We start from the raw sequence: 26,598 nt of genomic DNA, 5'->3' as shown, positions 1-26,598 counted from the left end.
TTTTTATTTGCTCAGCACGAAATTAAGGATTTTATTAGGTAACCCAGAAACAGGAAAAAAAAAAACATCCGAAGGAGATGCAATTCAGATTTTAATCCTTCTGATACGCGATGTCTGTTGCAGTTCTAGTCGAAACTGAAACACGGACAATGCTAATGATCATCGACGATACCGTGCGTGAATCGCGTAACCAAAATGATAAACCGTTATCGCAAAAGCGGCAATGCCAATTAAGAAAGCAAGGGCCGGCCAGGGATTAGCAACGAACAGGCGATTCACGTATCTCACAGCCCTCGTCTGCCAACGCATATTAAACATGGATGCTTCTCGGCAGTCCTCGTCGAAATGGAAGTCCTCCAGTACAACTTCCTTGCACAGCTTGTTGAATAGGTCACGGACATCCTCGTCCGTGCTCAAGTAATTATATATGACTCTGTCATTTTTAAGCACTCGGACGTCTTGCTCGGAGTTAATGAACATGTCCATGAGCTTCGCGTAGGACGTGAAGTACCGCGGAACCCTGGGGGAACACTGTTCCAAGGCAATGACGTTTCTGAGGAATGACTCTGTGGTCTTGCTTATATAGATGGTTGGGATTTGAAACGCGAGGGTACGACACTGCCAACAGCCTATGCCTTTGTTGATGAACTTGACCTTGTGTAGATCCGTAGTGGGTACGAACTTGACTCCTGCGTAGTGGAGGTCCGATGCAGAGAGCATTAATTCGCAATGCTTTTTGGAATTTTGTTCGGTTTCTTCTCCTTCGCCGCCAGGAATGTAACTCCTGTGTATTAAGTGTAGAATGTGATAGTAGTCATTAGCTTTCCCTGACTCTGTCTTTCCCTGTTTAGTTTCTTTTGTAGAATCACAAACCGAAAGGATACAGTGGTCGCTAGATTGTCCGCCTTCGAGACTCAAAAACTGGGAAAAGTACGAACGGACATAATCTTCGAGGGACAACTTAGGGGGACACCCCGTGGTCGGATCCACAGGGATCTTAGCCACTGTGAGCTGGAACAAATGCTCGAGCACAAAGAAAGGAATTTGGTTCTCAAGGAGCATCAAGTCGTGTCTAACGATGTTGGCTGTCAAGATGCTATCGCAAATAGGATCTGCCCTCGGTTGTTTTCCTCCATTAATAGGCTGCGGAATGCTACTCGAGTCCTTGTGAACCTGAGACAAAAAGTTTGCATTTTACGAAAAAGAATATTCTCATTTATTTAAGAAATGTATTGTTTCCTGCTTTTTAGAATGCAAAATTACGATTCAAATTTTGCCGGAGTTGAGTTTGGTTTACATATTCTTTAAGTGCATCTCCACTCCTTACCCATATATATATTTACTCAAATTTGAGTAAAATTTGGGCAAAAGCTTAATTTGGTATAAACTCTCCAGTCATAAATATCTATTTTTTGTATTGTATATGTGGGTAAGAGAGAGAAAGAGAACAGAGAGGAGAGAGAGCAGAGAGATGTGAAATTCCCCTCGGGGGAATATCCCGTGGGTTTTGTTATTATGACCATTTCATATATACCTGACAACAATTGGTATGGTAGTAGACGTAGAGAAGTTCGAGGATGAAGCAACCATCGACCAACATCATTTCCATCATCTCGTCGTCACTCACATCTAATTCTTCTGCGTAGCATTTCTTTGCCATGTCCACCAGTGTGACTTCTTCTTCCGCGTCATATTTCTTGGCCTTGATTGTGAACTTCTTCATTTTTTCCACACATTCTTGTATCAACTCATCTTTTTTCTCATCCCTAATTTTCGAGTCTGCTATTCCTTCGGTCAGTCGGAGAAACAGGCGATTGGCGTAATCCATTTTGACGTCTTGCATAAGTTTTTGGAGGTGTTTGTCCTTCCAGTGAAGAGGACCGATAGCAATGAGGCGAGGGACGTAGGCGCATTCGTTCAACTTCCGAAGATCTTCGGGCACTTTGTAAATGTGAGCGAAAGAGTACAAGGACTTGATTTTCCCGGTACCATCGTTGAACTTTTCGCCAAGGGTCTTCGTAAGAATCTTGGGAGCCTGCTTATCGTCATTACACCCTTGACTCATTTTAGTTGAGTGGAAATATCGTTTTTTGATCAATGCAATCGAGAAAGCAATTGCCTTGATTTGGGTACATAGTGGTTTTTGGTTTTTTTTTTTTTGGTGAAACGGAGTTTAAGATTGTTCTGGGTTTTAGCATGCAAACAACCCATACTGGTCTTATCTATATATGCTATAGGCTCCAGCTATCATGTCATGCTCCTAAGTTGTTTTTTTATTATTCTATAGTAAGGACTGTCAGTAACGCGATAAGTATTCTCAATAAGTATAATAAGTTTTTCTTAAGAAAGTATTGCCATGTAACATAAGTTTTGCCTTAAAAAATATTATATAAAATCTATTTATATGGTAAGTAATATTACGTTTTTTTGATCAAAATCTTAAAACCATATCGTTTTTAGCAAAACTACCCTATTTTTTTGGAGTGATTTTGATATAAAAGCTGCAATTTACCTACTTTTCAATTTAAGTGTCCATATTTAATGGGATTATCATACTCCCATACCACTATGGAGTTATTGTAGAAGTTTTGCTATACTATAGCAGTTGGGGCACACCCTCCCATGTGTGTATGTGCAAGTGCAAATATTAGGGATGGGAGCGAGGGTGGGTCTTAAGCAATGTAGGACTATATTTTCTTAGTATCTCTCCTCATATTCAGCCGCGTTGAAGTCTATCACGTGTACCTCTTTTTGAGAATATCATCGTGCAGCATTTTTGCTAGTCTGTCATTATGGGGTGTGTATTGTAATTTTTTAAAATAAGGAGTAAAATAGGTCCCACTCTGATGCCAAAAATCTAGTATCAAAAATGTAATTCTAGAGAGAGAAATCTATTGAAGCTTTTCATTATCATCTGTTGAATTGAACACAGAGAAGAGAGACACTAATTTATTGCTCATTAACCTGAAGCTCTCATTGGATCACAAGATCCTTACATGGATTAATGAGCTGGCTATCCTAACTACCACAGTCAAGAAACACAACTGAAATACAAGCACAAATGAGCGAGAAATACAACTAAAATGAAAACACAACTGAAATGAAAATTATTAACAGCTGTGTGCATTTTGGGCTTGGAGCCTTTTCGCTTTCCGTTGTTACAAGGACAGGTATTGTCGCTAACGGGCTCCTTTACGGAGCCGCTAGGGGATGTTCTAAGAGAGCATTGTTCATTTTTCGAGACTTTCTCAATGCTTTTATCATTCTATTGTACATTTGTATTGTTTTATGCGCCAAGGGATCTGATTTGTAATGAAGGATTAGGCTGCTGTTTAAGTTTTCACTAACCAAAGGCTTTTGGTCGTGAGGTCATGCATAACTCATTTCATGACATCACATCTGTGATAGCAACTCTGTTTGTCTTTTGTGTGATTTTATCCCCCTTTTTTGCAACCACAATCTCGGTTTTTTGGTAAGATCCAACAAGTGATTTAGGATGTGTTCCAGTAACTAAAATAAACATTTATTTTTTCAAATAAATACTTATTTTTTGAATTGAAAATAATGTATTGTGAGAGAATGATTTGTCTTGTAAAACAAAATATAAATATTTAAAAATAAAAATAAAAATCTTAACAGAACTAAGCCTACTCATAAAAGGTAAGGCATCAAAAGGGGAAGGTAACAATCTTTTATATAGTTTCTCCTCGACAAAAGAAATTTACTATTAATTGTCACACTCTCTCCTTTAATTCTTTGACTTTTCTTCTGCCATCTCTCTCACTATCTCTCACTCACATAATTCCAACACCATATTTCATAATACTTCATTACATATTATATGGAGAATAATAGCAGTTCAAAAAGAAATATGGAGAATAATGTTGTTGGAGGGTGAAAGTGGTGTTGATGATTTGGAGGATGATGCCTACTTATCTATGGAATTTTGATGCCTGCCGGTTTCTCCTGTTTTTTTTTTTTTTTTTTTTTGGGGTTTCCGTTTTGTTGTTCCTGATGTTATCTTTGTTGTTGGTTTGGCTGTTTTGTTCTGGTATTTTGGTTCTTTGCTGGGGTTGCTTGGGTATTTTCAGTTTTTGGTTGTTTTGATGGTCTTGGGTATTTTGCTGTTCCCGTCGTTTTTGTTGGCCTAGGTTGTTGCTGTTGCTTTGGATGATTTTTGTTTTTGTTGGTCTTGGTGCCTGATTTTCTGTTGGTGTAGCTGTTTTTGTGTTGTCTTTTCTTTGTTAGCTTCGCGCCAACATTTTCTCTTGGGTCTCAGGTTGCTTTTGCTTGGCCTTGTTCCTTTAATCTTTGTATCATTTTTATAAGTGGGTGGGTGAAATTAAAATTACACTTTTAACCTAGGTAATTTTTTTTTTTTTGACCGAAATTAAACTCGATGCAAAGTTGTACAGCGCATACAACACATAGACGTACAAGAAGGTATTTTTGTTATTCACTGGTGTACATGCTCAAAGTCCTTGGACATGTATCTAAATAATCTAATGAATGCTCTATTGGCGTTCGAATCGAGCTCGATGACACTATCAAAATGGGCCTTCAGGTTCACTGAACTTGACCTTGATTAGGTTTTTTCCAGTACCGTGTACAAACTTGACTTCAGTGTACATAGTCGACGTCTGATACAGAAGTCATGAATTATTCACTATGTTCCTTCTAGATTATATGCTAGTAGTTAGCTTTCCTACGGACATTCACTACAAGAAAAATTACATTGGGTTACAAATGAAAATCGTCACAAATTGCATGATTTTCGTCACAAATAATATAGGTGACGAAAAAAAAATTGTCGACTAAAGGTTGTCGAGGATTCCTAAGTGGTGATAAAATCTATTTTTCGTCACCTATAGTGCATTTTGATGACGAAATATTTCATCACCAAAAAGTGAATAATTGGTGACGAACTTTTTTTTCTCGCTTATTGTGCTGTTTGATGACAAAAAAATTCGTTACCGATGGGTCACATTAGTGACAAAAATTTTCGTCACCAATATAAGAAATCGGTGACGAAATTTTTCGTTACAAAAGACGTTTTCATATAGGAAAAAAATCCGTCTTTCTTGCTCCTACTGGGTTTCGAACCCGAGTCCCATGAGTTTTTCGTATAAATCCCGACCAACTGCACCACACACACTTTTCAGTACATATTTGAAATATCTAATTTATAACATATATGTTTAACATGAAAATATATTTCGAATGTAATTTTGAACCTTTAAACATTAAAATTAGCAATTTTGATAAACATGAAAGTTGTAGGCAATTGAGTTATTGTTCAAACCCAATTTGAATTATCTCAATTGGAGTTTTTAGTAAAGAGTTATGTCCGAAATATATTTAGTGACAAAGCGCAATTCATAAATTTCGTCACGAAAGATACCCATTTAACGACGAAATATATTTTTCGTCACCAAAGTTAAGCATTTGGTGACCAAAAAAATATTTCGTTACTAAATTGGTCTCATTTGGCAACAAAATATATATTTTGTCACCTTTTTTAAGCTTTCGGTGACGAAAAATGTATTTCGTCACCAAATGGGTACCCTTTGGTGACAAAAATATTTTTTTCGTCGCTAAACAAGTATAATTGGTGACGAAATTATTTTGTCACGAAAATTGTTAAAACAGTGACGAATTTATTTTTTTGTCGCCAAATATACTCATTTAGTGACGAAATTAAATTCCGTCGCAAATTTTCATTTTTCTTGTAATAATTTTTCTTCTGCTTTTTAGAATTAGTCAATTTGTTTCCACAAGACCAAAAGTATACAAATTACTAGGCGGAAAAACAAGTTATCCCATTTTTTCTAACAAATTGAAGGTGACACATTGACCCGTTTCGATCCGTAATTAGACACTACGAAGAACAGGTGTGATTACAGATACAAGTACTGGTGAGTAGTAGCGGAGCCAGGATTGTGAACCCGAGGGGGCCAGCTTAGTAGACGTATATTTTTTATTGGAACGTATACTTATTGTATCATAATTTTTTTTTGTTTTCCAATACATTATATTTCTATATTTAAATAATTCTAGTCTAATGCAGTTAAAGTATACCACTCATATAGTATTTTTTTCTTTAGGCTATTTCAACTATTACGTGCTTATTTTTTATTTATGAAAGAAAATGAGAAATGAAAATGTAAAAAAAATCTATTTTTTATCAAATCAGACCAAAATTATGAAGATAATAAGCAGCTTTGTACAAATAATTATCAATAATATTAAAAATCAAGTATATAAACCCCCATATAGCTCTGCCAATGCTGGTGAGATACGACTCAGTTCGTAGTTTCGTAAAAAAAAAAAAAAAACTAGAATATATTTACGGCATGAGAACAACTTTTTTGATGCCTTGCTACCCTTTGGGCCTGTTGGGTAGGGATTCACGTGCATGAATAAAACAAGACAAATTAGGCAATGAATGCAATGGCATGTACCATTCGAGGCCGTTAGACGCCCTTTCAGAGAAAAAATGTGGTTGGAAAAGCTGTTCCTAGATGGTTCGTACTATAAATGAAGGCAAAATGAATGCGATGACAATATTTTCTCTGTGGTTGGAAAAGCTGTTCCTAGATGGTTCGTACTATAAATGAAGGCAAAATGAATGCGATGACAATATCACACAACTGTTTCGCTGAAATATATATGAACCCTAAAAAGGTCATGTTCAGAGCAATCAATATAGAGAGATGCTACATACATTACCATTCATCCACTACATCATCCATTACATTTTTTATACGGCTCACCCCAGCTCTCAAAAAAATACAGAAAAATATCCATAAATTTTAGAATAATATTTTATGGAGTCTTGTAAAAAATCAGCTCCAAAGAATATCGGTAAGTATTATTTCTTGATTTGGAGGGACGAAACTGTTTAACTGTACAGTTTCGCCCCTACAAATCAAGAAATAATATTTACCAATATTTGTTGGAGCTGATTTTCTTACAGGGCCCCATAATATATTATTTTAAAATTTATGAATATTTTCCTGTATTTTTTTGGGATACAGGATGAGCCCTACAAAACATGTAATGGATGATGTAGTGGTTAAATGTAGTATACCTAGACTTATTGATCAATATATGATGTTGACAACCATTGATGATGTCGTTGTTTCGCTGCATGCAAACTTTTCTTTCTTGTGAGGTCATCCATTTCTTATTTCCGCGACATCATGACATTACCATGTAAGTGTAGACATCCCATTCTGGACTATCCAGATAACGTTATTTGTCGATCTTTTATTTCCCCGATGATGATTTTGGTCGAGAACAGTCTGAGGATAATAGTGTGTTTGAGCTTTGAGCGTCTCGAACCTTTTTCAAACCCCTTTCAAACCCTTCAAATCAGAGCCAAACAGCCCCAGCAAAATCCAACTGGCTTACGCCAGTACCCCGATGACGTACGCCAGTTAGCTGCCACGTGTCAGTCATCGACCGTTGACTCAGCTATCACTGGCGCACGCCGGTCCATATGTGGCGCACGCCAGTCAAACCCAGTCAAATCAACTTTATTCAGCCACATGGACAAGACTTTTGTGCCACCCTGACGTCGGTCACAGTAGCCCCTGATGATTATATCGGCCAGGCCCGCTCCCCCTCTCTCCTACACCCCCCATCAAGGCAAGTCCCATGCATTTAATGCATGAGAGGCTCCATCCTTGTGCCAACCAGCCAAACAGGGCCTTAGCACCAGACTAATCTCAGTCTCTCTCCCCTATAAATACCCCCCTTGCACTCATTTGCAAGGGGTTAGCCTCATTAAGAAGAAAAGCTCTCTTCATCCCCCTCTCCTTGCTCCCTATCTCTCTTCTTCCATTGAAAGAGAAAGGAAAGCAGCCCACTTCCACACACCCTACTGATATCCAATCACCATCTAAGCTTCCATCTTCAAGTTTTAAGTTCAATACCACCTTCAATCCTCAAACAAGAAGGTATACCATCCTTGTGTCCCTTTCTGTTTTTGGCCACTGAGGGGAACCAGTAAGGCCCAGGCTAGTAAGTAATACTAGTCCTGGCCTCAAACTGGTAAAATACGACAAACGTATGAGATGGACCTTGGCGCACGCCAGTATATATATGCCGTACGCCAGTCATGGCAGTACGAGCACTACTGGCGTGGGGATCATGGATCCTCATTTCTGTTATCTCTCATTTCAGTCGATCACCTTAGTATGCTAAATAACCAGTTTACTGCTTTCTGTATATTTAGAACTGTTTAGATGTGGTAGTTATTGCCTAATCTTTGTCTATTCAAAAGGCCTCTGGGATCCTTCTAGTCATGTTCCAGAGCCCAGATGATGCAAAAGCCAAGCACTGGATTAGGGTCAAACGTGCGTACGGCAGTCCATGACTGGCGTACGGCAGTTAAAACTAGGATCCAGTGACTGGCCCTTGCATCTTAGTTTAATCTTGGCCCCTTTTATATCCCCACACTGTTTTTGGGGTATCATGCTACTTTTCTTGGCTTGAAGCCATCTCTCTTGTCTGTAAATGTATATATTATGTTCTATTAAACTGCATCGTTTGTCCTGGGTGTGCGCTGGTCCTTTTCCAGAGCCCAGAGAGTTGCAAACAAAGACTATGAAACCTGATAAGTGGAGTACGCCAGTCTTGCTGTGGCGTGCGCAAGTCTAACCAACATGCAGTGGCTCGACCAGTGCATGCTGGTAGAACTTGCTCATGCCCCTGCGGGGCAGCGTACTGCAATTTGTCCAGTTTGCTCAGTGCTTATTCTCAATCTATACTTAGCATTGTAATCAAGTCATCCATAAACATTTTGCCGCATAAATCACAACTTGTTATAGTTTTAACCCCCGTTAACTATTCCCCCGCCCTAACTAGCTAAAAAATGATCAAATGAGAGAAAAATGCAAACGTTTTATAAAATGCCCGAGTAGAGACCGATCTCCGGATTGGGCGAGAGGGGTGCCATAAAATCCTTCCCCTCTCATAATCTGGCTCCCGAACTTCAGATATCGAAGGTGACGACGGACCAGTCTACAAGCCTTTTTCAAAATCAAACAAACGTGGCAAGCGTTCTCGAGTTCGGTTCCTTGGGTGTTTTCACCGCTAAAACCCGAGTGGCGACTCTGAATCGAGGCGTTTCGCCGCGCTTTTTTTCCAAACACAAAAGGGCCGCACCCAATTTCCCAAGCAAAATTTCCGGGGTGGCGTGCCCACAGTAAGTAACCAACCTCGAGATCCCTCATAAATAACGGGCTAAAACAATCACATCCATTTTGGATTTAGTTTTTGAGTAATTTTCATGGACAAGAGTGGCACTATTTGTCTGTGACTATTATCTTTGTTTAATCGAGGGTGATCTCGAAATATGTGGCATGGAGTTTTTTCCTAAAGATAATTAGCCAAATATTGGCCATCGGTAAATAAATATAGCAAATGGCAAAACACTATACGTAAAATATAGCGTTTTTTCGAAGACTATTTATCAAGGGATTGAGTTTAATGAACCAATTAAATTTTAGAAAAATATTTCTTATAATGTTTTTCTTCACTCTTTACAACTTACAATGGGAGCTGTAGCTCTTTTTGGTTGAATGAGATTAGAAATTGAGGTCCTATCATTTATAGAGGAGGATTGAAGGACCAGTTTATAATATCAAAACACGAGAGGCTTGATACGTAATAACGGAGGAGGTAGTTATTGTTTTCACTTTTCATGGCCTGAAAACCTTAACCGCGCTGTTCACAACTCTCAAGAGTCACCTATACCTCATTCCCATGAGTAATGACTTCACGTGTGTGCCGTGTGATGTGATTACTATTTTTATTTCCATATCATTGATAAGTACCAAAATATACATATTTTGGCCCTTCAATCTACATTTATTCGTCCTTTATTTTTGTTAACTGATTTTTATTATATGCTTTTTATGTTTATAGGTTGCTCGAGCCCGTTGTCTGAGATTTTAAATAAAAAGAAGATTTTAAAGAAGTTTGGGGTTCAATGCAAAATAATTCAAAATTGAATGGTTCATATGTTATTTCATAAAGCTCAAAAGGCCTTTGTGTGATTTAATTTCTCAATCCCTATATAAACAATTAACCTACTGGTGAAAGGACGGATCCCGGGGAAAAAAAGGAAAGAAAGGCTGCTGCTGCCGTAGAACAGTTTCGGACGCAGAAACGAAGAAAGGGATGCCGACTGCCATCAATATTGTTTAGTTTCTAAGTTTTTGTTCAATTACTCGCATTCCGGTAACTCGTTTTAATTTCTGTTTTTAATAAAAGTTATTCGCTCGTATTTGATTAGTTTATATTTCTTGTTTGTTTTTCATCTCGCAGTATTAGAAACATGTTTCAATTTAGGGTTTCTTTTGTTTATTGCTTAATGATGAGTGAGTAGTCGTATGGGTAGGGTCGCGGGGTGATTAGCACACCGTAGCTAATTCGGGCACTGTTCCTTTTATCAAACTATTAAATTAAACGATTTTCGATTGGAAAATACTTCCCGTAGACGAATCTGGGCATCGTCGGAGCCCATATGAACGGGAGAATGGGGGTCCAAAACTCATTCTTCGCTGCGCATGGGTATACGGCGACCATAGGGTCTCGCATCTTGCGGGGCATCTTTTTCAATCTAAAATTAAACGTTTTGAAGAACTCCAAACAGAGCAGGTTAATCCGAATTAGTTACAAGTGCTATGAACCCTACGATTTTACCTCCTTTTAATTTTCTAAAAAAGCACATTCAATTTTCTTGTTTTAGTTAATATCTCAATCAAAACGACAAGGGGTGGCTACCTAAGAGCCCATTTAAATTATAACAACTCGAATTTTTAGTCAGCACACATCACCGTCTCTGTGGATTCGACTCCGGACTTACCTGATATTGTGCTACGTCGGTCTCCGCCTTACGCTTGGGGCAACCCATTATTTTAGGTCTCGGAATCCGTCAAGCAATCATTCGCAAGAAATTAGCCAGAACAACTTCAATTTTTTCAATGTTAGAAGCGCGCATAGATAGCTCGTCTATGGTCCAAAAATAACCGGAATCGTTCATTTTTGGATAACGACTTCTTTTCTTTTCTTTTTTACCCCTCTTTAGTCTTTTTTGTTTGGAAAGGTCTAACCACGTTGATCACTCTGCAATATTCCAAATGTGTAGGCATCAAAATTTAAAGTGGCCATTATCTTTCTAGGTCAATAAAACACAAGAATGTACCAAAGTAATTGGACTTGTGGAGTGATAATCTATTGAAATATAAGGCCATCATTCACTACCATTAACATTCTGTCTGGATGTGGTTCTTAATCCATCTGACTGTATCTTTTATTTTATAAGTGGAGGTCTATGGTTCGACTTTATGGAAAGATTTCGAACCTCATTGGGTTGTTAACATATTAATTTTCCACTAATCCATGTATGCCCTCTTTAGTCTTTTTTGTTTGGAAAGGTCTAGTGACGTGATCACTCTGCAGTATTTCAAAGGTGTAGGCATCAAAATTGAAAGTGACCATTATCTTCCTATCTAGGTTAATAATTACGAAACACATGAAAGTATCCAAGTAGTTGGACTTGAAAAGTGATAATCTATTGAAATATAAGGTCATCATTTCACTACCATTAATAAATCTTTATCTCGATGTGGCTATTAATCCATCTGATTATACTTCTTATCTTGCAATGGGAGTTAAGGTTCGAGTCAATCTATGGAAAGACTTCAAACTCCCTTTAACATATTTATTTTTCGCTAACTCTCCACTAATGTATACCATCTTTAGTCTTTTACTTTTTGCTTGAAAAGGTCCAGTCACGTGGATCACTCTGCAAGTTTTGGGGTTCAAGTCTATGGAGAGAGACTTCAAACCCCCCTTGGTTATTAACATATTAATTTTATGCTAACCCTCCGGCCGGCCCATTGATGTATGCCCTCTTTTAGTCAATTTTGTTTGGAAAGGTCCAACCATGTGGATCACTCTGCAATATTCCGAAGGTGTTGGCATCAAAATTGAAAGTGACCATCTCTCTCTCTAAAAAATCTCTTATCCCCAAGAGTCGCCGCCCTAGGGTTTCTCTCGTGGGGAACGGCGTCCGCCGCTAGCCGTTCCCCCTTCCCCTTCTCTTCTCCCTCTTCGTTCTCCTTCTCTTTCTGTCTCTCCTTCGTCCTTCTCTCTTAACCCTCCGTATTCCCCTTCTCTGATCCTCTATGCCTTCTTTTTCCTATTTAAAATGAACGGCCGGCAACATATTAGGCAGCGATGGTGGCTCCAGTGGTTGATGCTGGTTCAGATCTCTTTGTCCGCTTCCCTTGGTCATTTTAGGGAGCCGATTTTTTGTAGCTTCACGGTGGCCGTGCAGGGGTGACCGACGAGGTTGGTGGCTGGTATGGATCTTCATTCCCCCTTTCCTCTCTCTATCCCCTCTGTATTTTTTTGTATCCCAGACCCTACTGGTGGTTTCATCTCTCTATGCTCCTCATGTTGTGCCCCGTTTCTCGGCCGTGAGTCCTCTCCTTGACGCGGCAATGGCTAGTTGTTTGATCGCTGCGTCTATTTTTTCCTGTTGGGATGACCTGTGGAGGCATGGTGGTGATTGGAGAAGTTTGATCAACGATTGGGGTGCTGTTGTCTGATCGTGGGTGGCGGTAGCGAGCAGCTTGGTTGGGTTCCATGTCAATCGGTTAGGGTTTGTTTTGGACTTCTTGGGTTGGGCCTAGCCCTCTGGGCTAACTGCTCTTTTTTGTGCTTAATTGTTTGATTCGGGTTTTTTAGGCCTTTTGGGGTGTTGAGCTTTATTTGTATTATTTGGGCTTGTAGGCCTTCTTTAGGTGTTTGGGCTTTGCCCTTGAATGCATTTTTCAACCTTTAGTTGGATGTATCTTCCCCCTTCCCCCTAATAAAATTGTTACTTTTGCCGTCAAAAAAAATTTAAAAGTGACTGTTATCTTCCTACTCCCTAGGCCAATAATTATGAAACACATGAAAGTATACAAGTAGTTGGACTTTTAAAGTGATCTATTGAAATATAAGGCCATACGTTTCACTACCATTATTAACCTTTGTCTAAATGTGGCTCAATTGATCTGGTTGTACCTCTTGTCGTGCAAGAGGAGGTATGGGGTTTGAATCTATGGGGAGAATATATTCAAACCCCCTTTTGTTGTTAACAATTAATTTTTCGCTAACCCTCCACTGATGTATGTCCTCTTTTAGTCTTTTTTGTTTGGAAAGGTTCAACCATGTGGATCACTCCGCAATATTCCAAAGGTGTAGGCATCAAAATTGAAAGCGACCATTATCTTCCTAGGACTTGGGAGTGTTGTAGTGCACCCCCCCGCACTACACGTGTAGTGCAGCCAATCAGGCTGTCCATCTCGGCAATGGACGGCTCGGATTTAGGAGGTGTTGTAGTGTGCCTAGCGCACTATGTAGTGTGCCCGATCCGACCATCCATCTCAACACTGACGCTTGGATTTAATCCAAGCTCCTATCAATCTTAGTCATCCATTGTTCGGATGAAAATTTGAGCTATCCATTGCCGATATGGATGGCTGGATTGACCGCACTACACGTGTAGTTTGGGGGGTGCTGTAGCTTCCTAGGTCAATAATTATGAAACATGCTAATGGAGTGCAGTACAGTTGGTGTCTCCCTTATATTCACATACACGTGGGTAGGATTTGATTTTCGTACGTACTCATCCATTAGGATAGAGTAGATTAGATTTAACGAATGATAAAAAAAATTTACGAAACACATGAAAGTATCCAAGTAGTTGGACTTGTAGAGTGGTATATTGAAATATAAGGGCCATCGTTTCACTACCATTAACCTTTGTTTAGATGTGGCTCTTAACCCGTTTTGTTGTACCTCTTGTCTTGTAAGGGGAGGTCTGAGTTTCGAGTCTATAAAGAGACTTCGAACCCTCTTTTGTGGTTGTTAACATATTAATTTTTCGCTAACCCCCCACAGATGTATAATATATTGGGAAAAATGAAAACCCTTCGTCTCAGAATTTAGCAATGCATAACTAAAAAGTGGATCATTCAGTATCGGCCCGTAAAACTTCCACTGGGCCCTTGGCCTGCCGTCCTGTATGGGTTGTTAGGCTGGAAAGCCCAAATTGAACTTGAAACGTGTCAGTGAAAAACTCTGGCACTTAAACTGAGCCCAGATACACAATGTTGTGCAGTCGCTATTCATTTTCTTATGAAAGGGCCGTCAGATGTCTGATCAAAAAAAAAAAAAAAAAAAACTTCAAATGATGAATATTTTGTAGGCAATATTTTTCATGAGTGAGTTTTTCTAAAACATCATGATCTCTTCTTCGAAACTCGTCTTAGGCCCGGCAATGTCAGGCCAGCCGTGTCCAAACATTGGATGAGATAACAAAAAGAATTAAACTCAATCCAGTATGTGCATTTTACACTTCGGAATATACGCTAATCGAAAAAGTCCAATGGGCCTTTATAGGCCGAACAAAATGACCAGAAAAACACGCTACTTTTTATAGTTTTCAATACACTTTCACACGCTACTTTTCGCTTTTTTACACTAAGACTGAACAAAATCCCAGTGGGTTGCTTTTACATTTTCCTTCTACCTAATACCATAGGAAAGCTGCCAAAAGTAAGAATGGAACTCACATGATGTAAAAGAAAAAGTACCAAACCAGTGAAACCATTCACATCTTGAAAGTATAATTAATTACTGTTAGCAATCCTCAATTTGAAACTTTGCTTTTTCCTTTTTCTAGTTTCTCTTTTGGTTTTCGATTTTGGGATACGTCACTCCTATAACTATTTTAGAGTACAATGATAGGAGCTCCTAGTCTAACATATGAATTGGCAAAAAATATTGCTTTCATTGATCATCGCTGATTCGATATGGCAGCAGATGATCATCGCTGCCCGGCTTGCACTTGTTGGATCCGACTCTACTTGCCGCGGGCGAAGACGGACTCATCGGAGAAGTCAACGATGATGCTAATCTGGCTCTAGGTGTTGGCAGTGGGGGTCTCGGTTGTGGTTGTGGATGGCGAGAGATGAGATGTCGGAGCATTTAGAGAGAGTGAGGGCTTCGACTTGGCTTGGGGATATAAATGTCATTATGCAGCATAACCGAGCCTATACAGGTTCGGAAAAATATTTGAGGATTGGGATGAAAACGAACCTAAAAAGCGGGGTTGGCTTCTAATTTACTATAAAACATAATCCTAGTCTGTCTTTATATAGGCTACGTACAAGAGTTGTTGACCAAGAAACTTAAAAAAATTAGAAAAACATGCAAAACAAGGAAACATAGAATTACTAGGAAACATGAATGAGGAAGTTGAGTGATTAAGTAATTAGGTTAGGATCGATGGCCTGAATGCAATGGTGGTCCGTATATAGAGACTTCGGTGATACCGTTTTTTCAGCGAGTTTTCAACTTCTCATTCGGTTCGGGACTCGGAGTGAGTTTACTTCGGCTACGATTGGTTTCTCTTGATTATGCAAATATTTGGCACTGTGATGTGCAATGGAAATGATGTACGCGACTGACTGGGGTCCACATCCATGCGAGAACTAATAAGTACAAGTAAACGGAGCTAAATTACAGCACCCAACTCCCTGTAGACGAACTCTCTCACCACCCAAAGAACAACTTACAATAGGATAAAAGGCCATACGCTTCAGTATGCATACAGGCTTACACATGTATAGATGCAGAGATTGATTGATTGCATGCCTCCAGTATTAGCCAAGCTGTGAGTCTTTAATATTGAAGGCCTAACGATAATGACATCCAGCCATATTTTGCATCCCAAGCTTCGAGCATTCACATCCCAGCATATTGAATATGCTTACTTACGTACCCATGTTGACCAAGACCCTCTACAGCTCCACTTCAATCATATGAGCTATCAAAAATTGAACCCACTCAAGTTTATGAAAATCAATTACTAAATCCTTGGACTTTAACAATATCCCGCTCTAAAATGCTGGGGAATTTTGTCCCTTGGGGATTTTGCGTTTAGTAGTTTGTTGTAGGCTTTCTTTGTAAAGTTTGATAGTAATGGGGTTTTCCTCCCCTAAGTTGTTTTTGCTTGGTTGGCTATAAAATGCATCATTTACCGAAAAAGTATCCCGCTTTATGTCACTTTTCTAACAAATTTTTATTGCACACCCTTGGCCACGCGATCTCGAAGCTCTCTTTTTGCAGGATTTACCAAGTTAGAGTGCAAGGATGTACGTCAAGCCCATTGTTTTGCTAGGCTGGTGCTAACAAAGCTTTGTGCACTATACAACAGTTACAAGAATTAACCTGCTGTGTAATAGAGCCAGTGATCCATTTTGTAATAGAGAGCTAGTGCGGCTGTTCCTCCCTAAGCATTGTAGCTTTATATTTTGAGTTGTTTATCTTTTAAACTGTTAAGCTCGATCATGGGAATTTCTTTCTATTTCTCCACAAAAAAAAAAAAAATTTATTTCATGTTTATAAAAACTCTTCACAAATTTGAACCTTCTCGAGTTCAATGCTTGTCTTTGTCCCTGAATTAATTAGTGCATTGCAAAGTTGCCTTCGTGAAGGACCAGACTACTTTATCTATAGTGGTCTTGAATTAACATGTGCGGTTCGAAATTTTTTTCCGAAAACGAATGACAAAAAGCAGTTCATTGCCTTACAGTATGTTTAAGCCTTCTCCTTTCGAAAGCATCTACAAGACTGCAACAACTACGTTTTTGTCATTTTTATCCCCTATTTTCAAACAAGTTGAAGGTGACCCGTCATGACTTATTGGGCTCCGAAATGCAGTTTCACTTGTTTTCTAATTGTTCTAAGTTGTTGAGAAACTGGCCAAAACAATATGCAGATGATGCGCGATCATGAGCAATCAAGTAAAAATTGCAATAAACAAATGCACGCTAATTTAATTTTTACATGGTTTTCTAAATCTAAAGTTGAGTACTTCTACAGCTCATTCTAATTTTCCTCACTACAAGGAATTGTACGTTTACTGACGTACCCATGCATGAGATGTTATACTAGGTGCGCTTGACATGCTACTGAGACTAAAGATGGTGGTTGTTACAGATTGTTTTACATTGAATTAAGGATACATGATCAGGTCTTCATAGGTTGTCACACTCATGCATTACTTTAGAAAAATAATACCTTAAAAGAAACTTTGTGACTGAAGATAATCTTGTCACTAAAATATTGTAGAATTAGTGACAAGGTGGTGGTTGTCACAATTGGTGACCTTTTGTGAAACTTTCTTATATTGCCACAGAATTATTGTCACTAATTGATTGTGGCACCCAATTTTTTCCGCCGAACTTTTAGTGACGCTTTCTTTGTGACAACATGACAAGATTATCTCTAAATACTTAATTTTAGTGACAACATCAAAAATTGTCTCAAAATATAGAAAATCTTCTTTACGGTTGCTTCCGTAAAGAATAAGTTAAGAAGCTCAATCGCGACCGTTCAAAGTGTTTTTGGATGATCCAAATTGAAAATTAATTATGACTGGTAATAATTAATTGTGACCGGTCATAATTGAAAACAAATCTCAGCCATTGATTGCGTGAATGGACGACTGAGATTGCGCTGCTCCGTAAATAGGTTGTTCGCGGTGCCTCTGTGAAAAAGTATATCTCCTCAAAATAACCAGTTTCTATGACAACTTGCAATATTGTCATTATATAGCTATCTTTTATGACAATTTCAAAATTCGCCACAACATTTTTGTTACTAAAGCTCAATTATTTTTTTTTTTTTGTTGTAGTGGTAACTTATTTCAAAGATTAGTAGTAAATTTCTTCTTTTGCTGTTAAAAAATGTACTCCGTATCCTTTAACCTTCGCTTTGTGGGTTTGTAATTGTTGGAACATCGATCTTAGGTATTTAAGTACCTCCCTAATTAATGAGCTAAAGTGATACAGGTGGATTGATATACTACATGGAAAATTGGATCTGAGTAGCTAGAGAGAGAGAGAGAGAGATTTCTTCGCTTGAGAAGGCAGTACATGTTTGTGATTTGAAGTACAAAACACTATTTGGGAAATTTTAAACATTGAGCTTTATACACGTTTGTGAATTCAAGATCATGATTGTGGATGAACAATTAGCAGATTGGATCAAGAATTTATAGTCAACCAATTAATTAACTACTCTTAATTAGCTAGCATTTCTACAGATCCCATTTGATTTTTCAGATTCGAGTAGGAGAGGCAAAAATTATCTCTATCACTAATAAGTCCAGGTCCTTCCAAGGATATAAGAACTATACATTTAGATATATAGGCAATTCTCACAACAAATTTAGTTGAAACATAAACAACATTTTTATTTGCGTAGCACGAAAAATAAGGATTTTATTAGGCTCGATAGGGTACATCGTGAAAGGGGAAAGCAGACAAGCACGCCAAAGCAAAACCAAAAACGGAAAAAACATCCGAAGGAGATGCAATTCAGATTTTAATCCTTCTGATACGCGATGTTTGTAGCAGTTCTAGTTGAAACTGAAACACGGACAATGCTAATGATCATCGACGAATCCGCACGCGAATCGTGTAACCAAATTGATAAACCGCTATCGCAAAAGCGGCAATGCCCATGAAGAAAGCAAGGGCCGGCCAGGGATTAGCAACGAACAGGCGAGTCACGTATCTCACAGCTCTCGTCTGCCAACACATATTAAACCTGGATGCCTCTCTGCAATCCTTATATCGAAATGGAAGTCCTCCAGTACAACTTCCTTACACAGCTTGTTGAACAGATAACAAACGTCCTCGTCCGTGCTCAAGTAATTATGTATGACTCTGTCCTTTTTAAGCACTCGGACGTCTTCCTCGGAGTTGATAAAAATGTCCATGAGCTTCGCGTAGGACATGGAGTACTACAGAACCCTAGGGGTGTTGATTTTCGGCTCGATTTTGGGAGTTCGCAGCTTGGTTAGTCCGGACCAAGGCCTTAGTGGTCCGGACCAACGCTTGTTATAAGTTTTTGGAACTTGCTGGTATTCAGGTCCAGACCAGCTCCTCTTTTGTCTGGACCAGCCATCCCGTTTCGAAGTCAGTGCTTGCTGGAATCTTGGTCCGGACCAGTGCACACTTGGTCCGGACCAACGTGGGCGTTTCAGCCAATTTTGGTTATATTATGGATTTCCTAAAGATTGATTTTGGAGTTTTCTTTTTAGTTTTGGAATCCATATGCAAAGGAAACATAATCTGGAAAGGATTCTGACTTTAGGAAGCAATCTGTGGCTATAAATATAGCCTTGCTCTCTCATTAAGGTTTGGACTTCTTGAGTGAATCCCTCTGAGAGGCTCCTAGGGGGTCTCATCTATAGAACCTTAGGGTTCGTCTGTTCGATCTTAATTCGCATATGGTTGCCTTTTCATGGTGGGTTCTGTAGGCCTCCGACCATCTAGAAGATCATTTGTTTCGGCGATTCTTTCTGGTTGAAACCGTAGGGTTTCTTGAGAATCATTTGCATCTGTGTGACATCCGGTCACGTCTGTGGAACTACGTTCCGTCTGTGGCTCTTGGTTAAAAACCCTAGGGGTTTTGTTAGACTTGATAAGAGAGAATCTGTATTTGGTGAGAGCTTCCAATCAGGTTTATTTGGTGAGAGAATTTGTATTTTGGGATTGGTGAGAGTCTCTTTGTGAGGGCTTTGTTTGTTCGTCATCATTGTAGCTCTTTGGAGCATCATTCTTTTCACATAGTGGAATCATCTCTCATTCGTTTGCCTGTGGAGTAGGTTTACATCCGTAAGCCGAACCACGTATATCTTGGTCTCTCTTGTTCGTTTTCTTTGTTTGGCTTGGTTTCTCTGTTGTTTTTCGCATATGTTTGGTTAGGTTATTTTCTCAATATCATGAACATCAATGATCGTCAGGTTACGGTTGGGTCCTTCGGGGTCCGCCACACAACAAACTGGATCAGAGCTTGTGTTCCGACCTAGGCATCCGTCTCATTCCATTACTCAGTTTTGGTAGATTATTGGTGGTTTATGGATATTTGGGAGAAGTTGGTTTCGGTGGAGAAACTTGGCGATGAAGATTCTTAGTTTGTTGTTTTGGGGGTTCATCATCAATTTGTCGTTCAGATGAGTGGATATGAAAATTTTTTTTTTTTGGGGGTTTGACTGTGAAGATGTTCTTATGGGTACTGGCCAGGCTTATGAGACGTTGGAGATAGAAAAATATGTTTGGAGTTGGATGATGCAACCGTCTGTGTTTGATCATTATCGAACATGGTGGAGAATCTCATCAATTTGGGAGGTAACTTTGTTTTGGTTATTTGGTTTATATATTCATTTTGGATTTATCTCTTTGGTTATTAGTTTTGAAAATTTGCACGGGCTTGTGAATTTGGTGGAGATGAATCACTTGGATATGTTTTTTGGGACTGCTGATTGTTTTGTAATTAGTTTGAGTGCCTTGGGCGTTTTGTGGCATCCTTTCAAAGATGATTTGGTTTGGTTGTATTTGGCATTTGGGTTTGCCGTTCGGAAAGTAGGGTTTTGGGCGTCTTCTAGTATCGCTCAAAGATGTCTTGGATTCTGGATTTTCTGACTGGAACTTGTCTGCCACTTTCGAATTTGGTTGCGCAGTTGTTTTTGGGATTGGTTTGTATTTTGAAGTTTGCTCGATACTTCAAAATTGGCTCTTTTAGGTTAAACTGAAGTTATGTTCCAGTACTTCAGAATTTGGGTATAGTTTGTTTGATTAGCAGTTAATCTGGTTTTGGTTATGGAGAGCTTGATTAGGGTTTTTTTGGCTCTCTCTCTAGCCCGTGGTTTGTTTTGGTTGGAAGCTCGGTTCGTCATTTTGCTTGCTCTCTGAGTTTGGGTATTCGTTTGGCTCTTTCTGTGTGACTCGAGCTTTGGATGAAGAGCACTCTGTTTGGTTGGCAGAATCTGGTTCTGGCTCGATATGTCTCGAGCATCTGTCTGTTTAGTGAGAGCTTGCTTGCTTCCGTATTTGAAGATTGGTTTGGGTTGGCTCGATGTGTCTCAAGCATTGAATTTGGGTACTTGATTTTGGCTTGATATGTCTCAAGGCATTCAGTTCGATTTGTGTGGATTGGTTCGTGGGACTTGGTCACTTGGTTGTTTTGCAATTCGCTTGTCTTCGGTTAATCGGCTTTGTTGGAGCTTAGAATTTGGTTATCGAGCATTTGTTTCGCCTGCAATTCATTGGTATCTTTTTGGTTTCGCATGGAAATTGGATATCTCGCCAAGGTGGAGATTTGTGGGATTTCATTTGGTCTACCGTTGTTGTTATGGTACTTGGATGTCTCGCCGAGGTGGAGATTTGTTGATTTTCGGCTCAATTTTGGGTGTTCGCAGCTTGGTTAGTCCGAACCAAGGCCTTGGTGGTTCGGACCAGCGCTTGTTATACGTTTCTGGAGTTTGCTGGTATTCTGGTCCGGACTTGCTCCTCTTTTGTTCGGACCAGCCATCTCGTTTCGAAGGCAGTGCCTGCTAGAATCTTGGCCCGGACCAGCGTGCGAGTTTTAGCCAATTTTGGTTATATTTTGGACTTCCTAAAGATTGGTTGTCGAGTTTCTTTTTTAGTTTTGGACTCTATATGCAAAGGAAAAACATAATCTGGAAAGGATTTTAACTTTAGGAAGCAATCTGTGGCTATAAATATAGCCTTGCTCTCTCATTAGGGTTTGGACTTCTTGAGTGAATCCCTCTGAGAGGCCCCTAGGGGGTCTCATTTGTAGAACATTAGGGTTTGTCTGCTTGGTCTTAATTCGCATCTGGTTGCCTTTTCATGGTGGGTTCTATAGGCCTCCGCCCATCTAGAAGATCATCTGTTTCGGCGATTCTTTCTGGTTGAAACCGTAGGGTTTCTTGAGAATCATTTGCATCTGTGTGACATCCGGTCACGTCTGTGGAACTATGTTCCGTCTGTGGCTCTTGGTTAAAAACCCTAGGGGTTTTGTGAAACTTGATGAGAGAATCTGTATTTGGTGAGAGATTCTAATCGGGTTTTTTATTTGGTGAGAGAATTTGTATTTTGGGATTAATGAGAGTCCCTTTGTGATGTCTTTGTTTGTTCATCACCATTGTAGCTCTTCGGAGCATCATTCTCTTCACATAGTGGAATCGTCTCTCATTCGCTTGCCCGTGGAGTAGGTTTACATCCGTAAGCCGAACCACGTATATCTTGGTCTCTCTTATTTATTTTCTTTGTTTGGTTTGATTTCTCCGTTGTTTTTCGCATATGTTTGGTTTGGTTATTTTCCCAATATCATGAACATCAATGATCATCATGTTGCAGTTGGGTCCTTCGGGAGTCCGCCGCACAATAGGGGGAACATTGTTCCAAGGCAATGACGTTTCGGAGGAGCGACTCCGTGGTCTTGGGTATGTAGATGGTCGGGATTCGGAACGCGAGGGTACGGCACCGCCAACAGCCTATGCCTTTATTGATGAACTCGACCTCGAGTAGATCTGTAGTGGGTACGAACTTGACTCCTGCGTAGTGGAGGTCCGATGCAGAGAGCGTTAGTTCGCAATGGTTTGTGGAATTTACTTCGGTTTCTTCATCATATTCGCCGGGAATGTAACTACTGTGTATTAAGTGCAGAATGTGATGGTAGTCATTAGCTTTCCCTGACTCTGTTTTTCCCTGTTTAATTTCTTTCGTAGGACCACAAACCGAAAGGATACAAAGATCGCTAGCCGAAGAACAGCTAGTTTTCGGTTGGGTATCGCTAGATTGTCCACCTTCGAGACTCAAAAACTTTAAAAAGTACGAACGGACATAATGTTCCAGCGACAACTTAGGGGAACACCCTGTGGTTGGATCCACAGGGATCTTGGCCACTGTGAGTTGGAACAAATGCTCGAGCACGAAGAAAGAAATCTGGTTCTCGAGGAGCATCAGGTCATGTCCGACGATGTTAGTTGTCAAGATGCTATGCAAATAAGATCTGCCCTCGGTTGTTCGCAGCCCCTGCCGTGGCCTCTGCTGCCACCCTTTCCTCTATTAATAGGCTGCGGAATCCTACCCGAGTCCTCATGAACCTGAGACAACAAGTTTGCATTTTACGAAAAAGAATGTTCTCATTTACTTAAGAAATGTGATTTCTTCGCTTGAGAGAGAGAGAGAGAGTTCTTAGCTTGAGAAGGCAGTATGTGTTTGTGATTTGACGTACAAAACACTATTTGGGAAATTTTAAACATTGAGTGTTGTACACATTTGTGAATTCAAGATCATGATTGTGGATGAACAATTAGCAGATTGGATCAAGAATTTATAGTCAACCAATGAACTACTCTTAATTAGCTAGCATTTCTACAGATCCCTTTTGATTTATCAGATTCGTGTAGGAGAGGCAAAAATTATCTCTATCACTAATAAGTAGTCCAGTTCCTTCTGAAGATATATGAACTATACATTTAGATATATAGGCAATTATCACAGCAAATTCTAGTTGAAACATAAATAACATTTTTATTAGGCTCGATAGGGTACATCAAAAAAGGGGAAAGCAGACAAACATGCCGTAGCTAACCCATAACAGAAGGAAAAAAAAAAAAACATCCGAAGGAGCTGCAATTCAGATTTTAATAATTCTGATACGCGATGTTTGTAGCAGTTCTAGTTGAAACTGAAACACGGACAATGTTAATGATCATCGACGAACCCGCGCTCGAATCGAGTAACCAAATTGATAAACCGCTATCGCAAAAGTGACAATGCCCATGAAGAAAGCGAGGGTCGGCCAGGGAGAAGCAACGAACAGACGCGTCACGTATCTCACAGCCCTCGTCCGCCAACGCATATTAAACTTGGATGCCTTTCGGCAATCCTTATCGAAATGGAAGTTCCCCAGTACAACTTCCTTGCACAGCTTGTTAAATAGATCACGGACATCCTCGTCCGTGCTCAAGTAATTGTGTATGACTCTGTCCTTTTTAAGCACTCGGACGTCTTCCTCGGAGTTGATGAACACATCCATGAGCTTCGCATAGGACGTGAAGTATCGCGGAACCTCGGGGAACACTGTTCCAAGGCAATGACGTTTCGGAGGAACGACTCTGTGGTCTTGCGTATAGAGATGGTCGGGATTTGAAACGCGAGAGTACGACACTGCCAACAGCCTGTGCCTTTATTGATGAACTTGATGTCGAATAGCTCCTTAGTGGGTACGAACCTGACTCCTGCGTAGTGGAGGTCCGATGCAGAGAGCGTTAATTCGCAATGCTTTTTGGAATTTAGTTGGATTTCAGGTTCGGTTTCTTCTTCTTCTTCACCAGGAATGTAACCACTGTGTATTGAGTGTAGAATTTGGCCAGGAATGTAACTACTGTGTATTAAGTGTAGAATATGATAGTATTCATTAGCTTTCCCTGACTCTGTCTTTCCCTGTTGTTCTTTTGTAGAACCACAAACCGAGAGGATACAGTGATCGCTAGACAAACAACAACTAGTTTCCGGCTTGCTACCACTAGATTGTTCTCCTTCGAGACTCAGAAACTTCGAAAAGTATGAACGAACATAACCTTCCAGCGACAACTCAGGGCAACTCCTCGTGGTCTGATCCACGGTGGGGATCTTAGCCACTGTGAGTTGGAACAAATGCTCTAGCACAAAGAAAGGAATTTGGTTCTCCAGAAGCATCAAGTCGTGTCTGACGATGTTGGCTGTCAAAATGCTATCGTAAATTGGATCTGCCCTTGGTTGTTCGCAGCCCCTGCGGTTGCTTTTGCTGCCACCCTTTCCTCCATTAATAGGCTGCGGAATGCTACTCGAGTTCTTACGAACCTGAGAACAAAAGTTAGCATTTTACGAAAAAGAATGTTCTCATTTACTTAAGAAATGTATTGTTTCCTGCTTTTTGGAATGCAAAATTTCGAATCAAATTTTGCTGGAGTTGAGTTTGGTTTGTGTATTCTTTAATTAAGAACATCTTCACTTCTTACCCAAATATTTACTCAAATCATAAATATGAAGCTCTCCAATCATAAATATCTACTTTTTATATTGTATATGTGGGTAAGAGAGAAAAGAGAGCAGAGAGGAGAGAGAGACGTGAAATTCCCCTTGGGGGAATATCCGCGTGGGTTTTGTTATTATGACCAGTTCATGTATACCTGACAATAATTGGTATGGTAGTCGGCGTAGAGAAGTTCGAGGATGAAGCAACCATCGACCAACATCATTTCCACCATATCGTCGTCATTCAGCTTCAAGTCTTCTCCGTAGTATTTCTTGGCCATGTCCACCAGGGTGACTTCTTCTTCGGTGTTATATTTCTCGGCCTTGACTGTGCACTTCATTTTTTCCACAAATTCTTGTAACAACTCGTCTTTTTTCTCATCCCTAATTTCCGGTTCCGCTATTCCTTTGGTCAGTCGAAGAAACAAGCGATTGGCATAATCCATTTTGACGTCTTGCATAGGTTTACGGATGTGTTTGCCCTTCCGGTGAAGAGGACCGATAGCAATGAGGCGAGGGACGTAGGCGCATTCGTTCAGCTTTCGAAGATCTTCGGGCACCTTGTAAATGCGAGCGAAAGAGTACAAGGATTTGATTTTCTCGGTACCATTGTTGAACTTTTTGCCAATGGTCTTTGCACGAATCTTGGTAGCCTGCTTAACTTCATTACCCGCTTGACTCATGTTAGTTGAGTGGAAATATCGTTTTTTGATCAATGCAATCGAGAAAGCAATTGCCTTGATTTGGGTACGTAGTGTATTTTTTTGGGTGAAACAGACTTAAAGATTGTTCTGGATTTTAGCATGCAAAGAACCCATACTGGCCTTATTTATACTATAGGCTCCAGCTATGATGCTCTCAAGTGGTTTGGGAGCATCATACTCCTAAGTCATTTTTTTTTATTCTATAGTAAGTATTGTTAGTAACACGATAAGTGTTCTCAACAAATATATAAGTGTTTCTTAAGGAAGTGCAACCATGTAACATAGTAAGTTTTGTCTTAAGGAATAATATATAAAATGTATTTCCGTGATAAATAATATTACAGTTTTTTGGTCAAAAATTCTTAAAACCATATCGTTTTTAGGAAAACCACCCTATTTTTTAGGAGTGATTTTGATATAAAGGCTGTAATTTAATAGGATTATCATACTCCCATACCACTATGGAGTTATTGTAGAAGTTTTGCTATATTAGCAATTGGGGCACACTCTCCCATGTGTACATGTGCAAGTGAAAATATTGGGGATGAGAGTGAGGGTGGGTCCTAAGCAATGTGGGATTATATTTTCTTAGTATCCCTCCTTATGTACAGCCGCATTGAGGTCTATCACGTGTACCTTGAGTCTATCATCGTGCAACATTTTTACTGGTCTGCCATTATGGGAGATGTATTGTAAATTTTTAAAATAAAGAGTAAGATGAGCCTCGCTCTGATACCAAAATCTATGAAGAATGTAATTCTAGAGACAGAAATCTATTGAAGCTTTTCATTATCTTCTGTTGAATTGAACACAGAGAAGAGAGACATTATTTTATTGTTCACTCACCTGAAGCTCTCATTGGATCACAAGATCCTTACATGGATTGCTGAGCTGGCTATCCTAACTACCACAGTCGAGAAACACGACTGAAATACAAGCACAAA

General features: G+C 39.6%; 1 protein-coding gene across 4 annotated transcripts; it reads right to left on the bottom strand.

Annotated features, from left to right (window-relative positions):
- Positions 1-25,750, bottom strand: LOC131327081 (UPF0481 protein At3g47200-like). Of its 4 annotated transcripts, XM_058360082.1 has the most exons (3): positions 25,106-25,739; positions 22,954-23,032; positions 1-1,127 (listed from the first exon to the last, which is right to left on the bottom strand). In XM_058360082.1, the coding sequence occupies exons 1-3, from the start codon at positions 25,631-25,633 to the stop codon at positions 160-162; spliced, it is 1,575 nt and encodes a 524-aa protein (XP_058216065.1). In that variant the 5' UTR covers positions 25,634-25,739; the 3' UTR covers positions 1-159. The 4 variants fall into 4 exon arrangements, with proteins under 4 accessions (XP_058216065.1, XP_058216066.1, XP_058216067.1 ...); XM_058360083.1 differs by lacking the exons at positions 22,954-23,032; positions 25,106-25,739 and adding an exon at positions 1,535-2,210 and having other exon boundaries at positions 1-1,173; XM_058360084.1 differs by lacking the exons at positions 1-1,127; positions 22,954-23,032 and adding an exon at positions 23,443-24,776 and having other exon boundaries at positions 25,106-25,750.
- Positions 25,751-26,598: the final 848 nt, after the last annotated feature.

Source organism: Rhododendron vialii, chromosome 5a, assembly GCF_030253575.1.
Source record: "Rhododendron vialii isolate Sample 1 chromosome 5a, ASM3025357v1".
Taxonomy (NCBI): domain Eukaryota; kingdom Viridiplantae; phylum Streptophyta; class Magnoliopsida; order Ericales; family Ericaceae; genus Rhododendron; species Rhododendron vialii.
The sequence above is the reverse complement of the archived record's forward strand: the minus strand, read 5'-3'. Positions and strand labels throughout refer to the sequence as shown.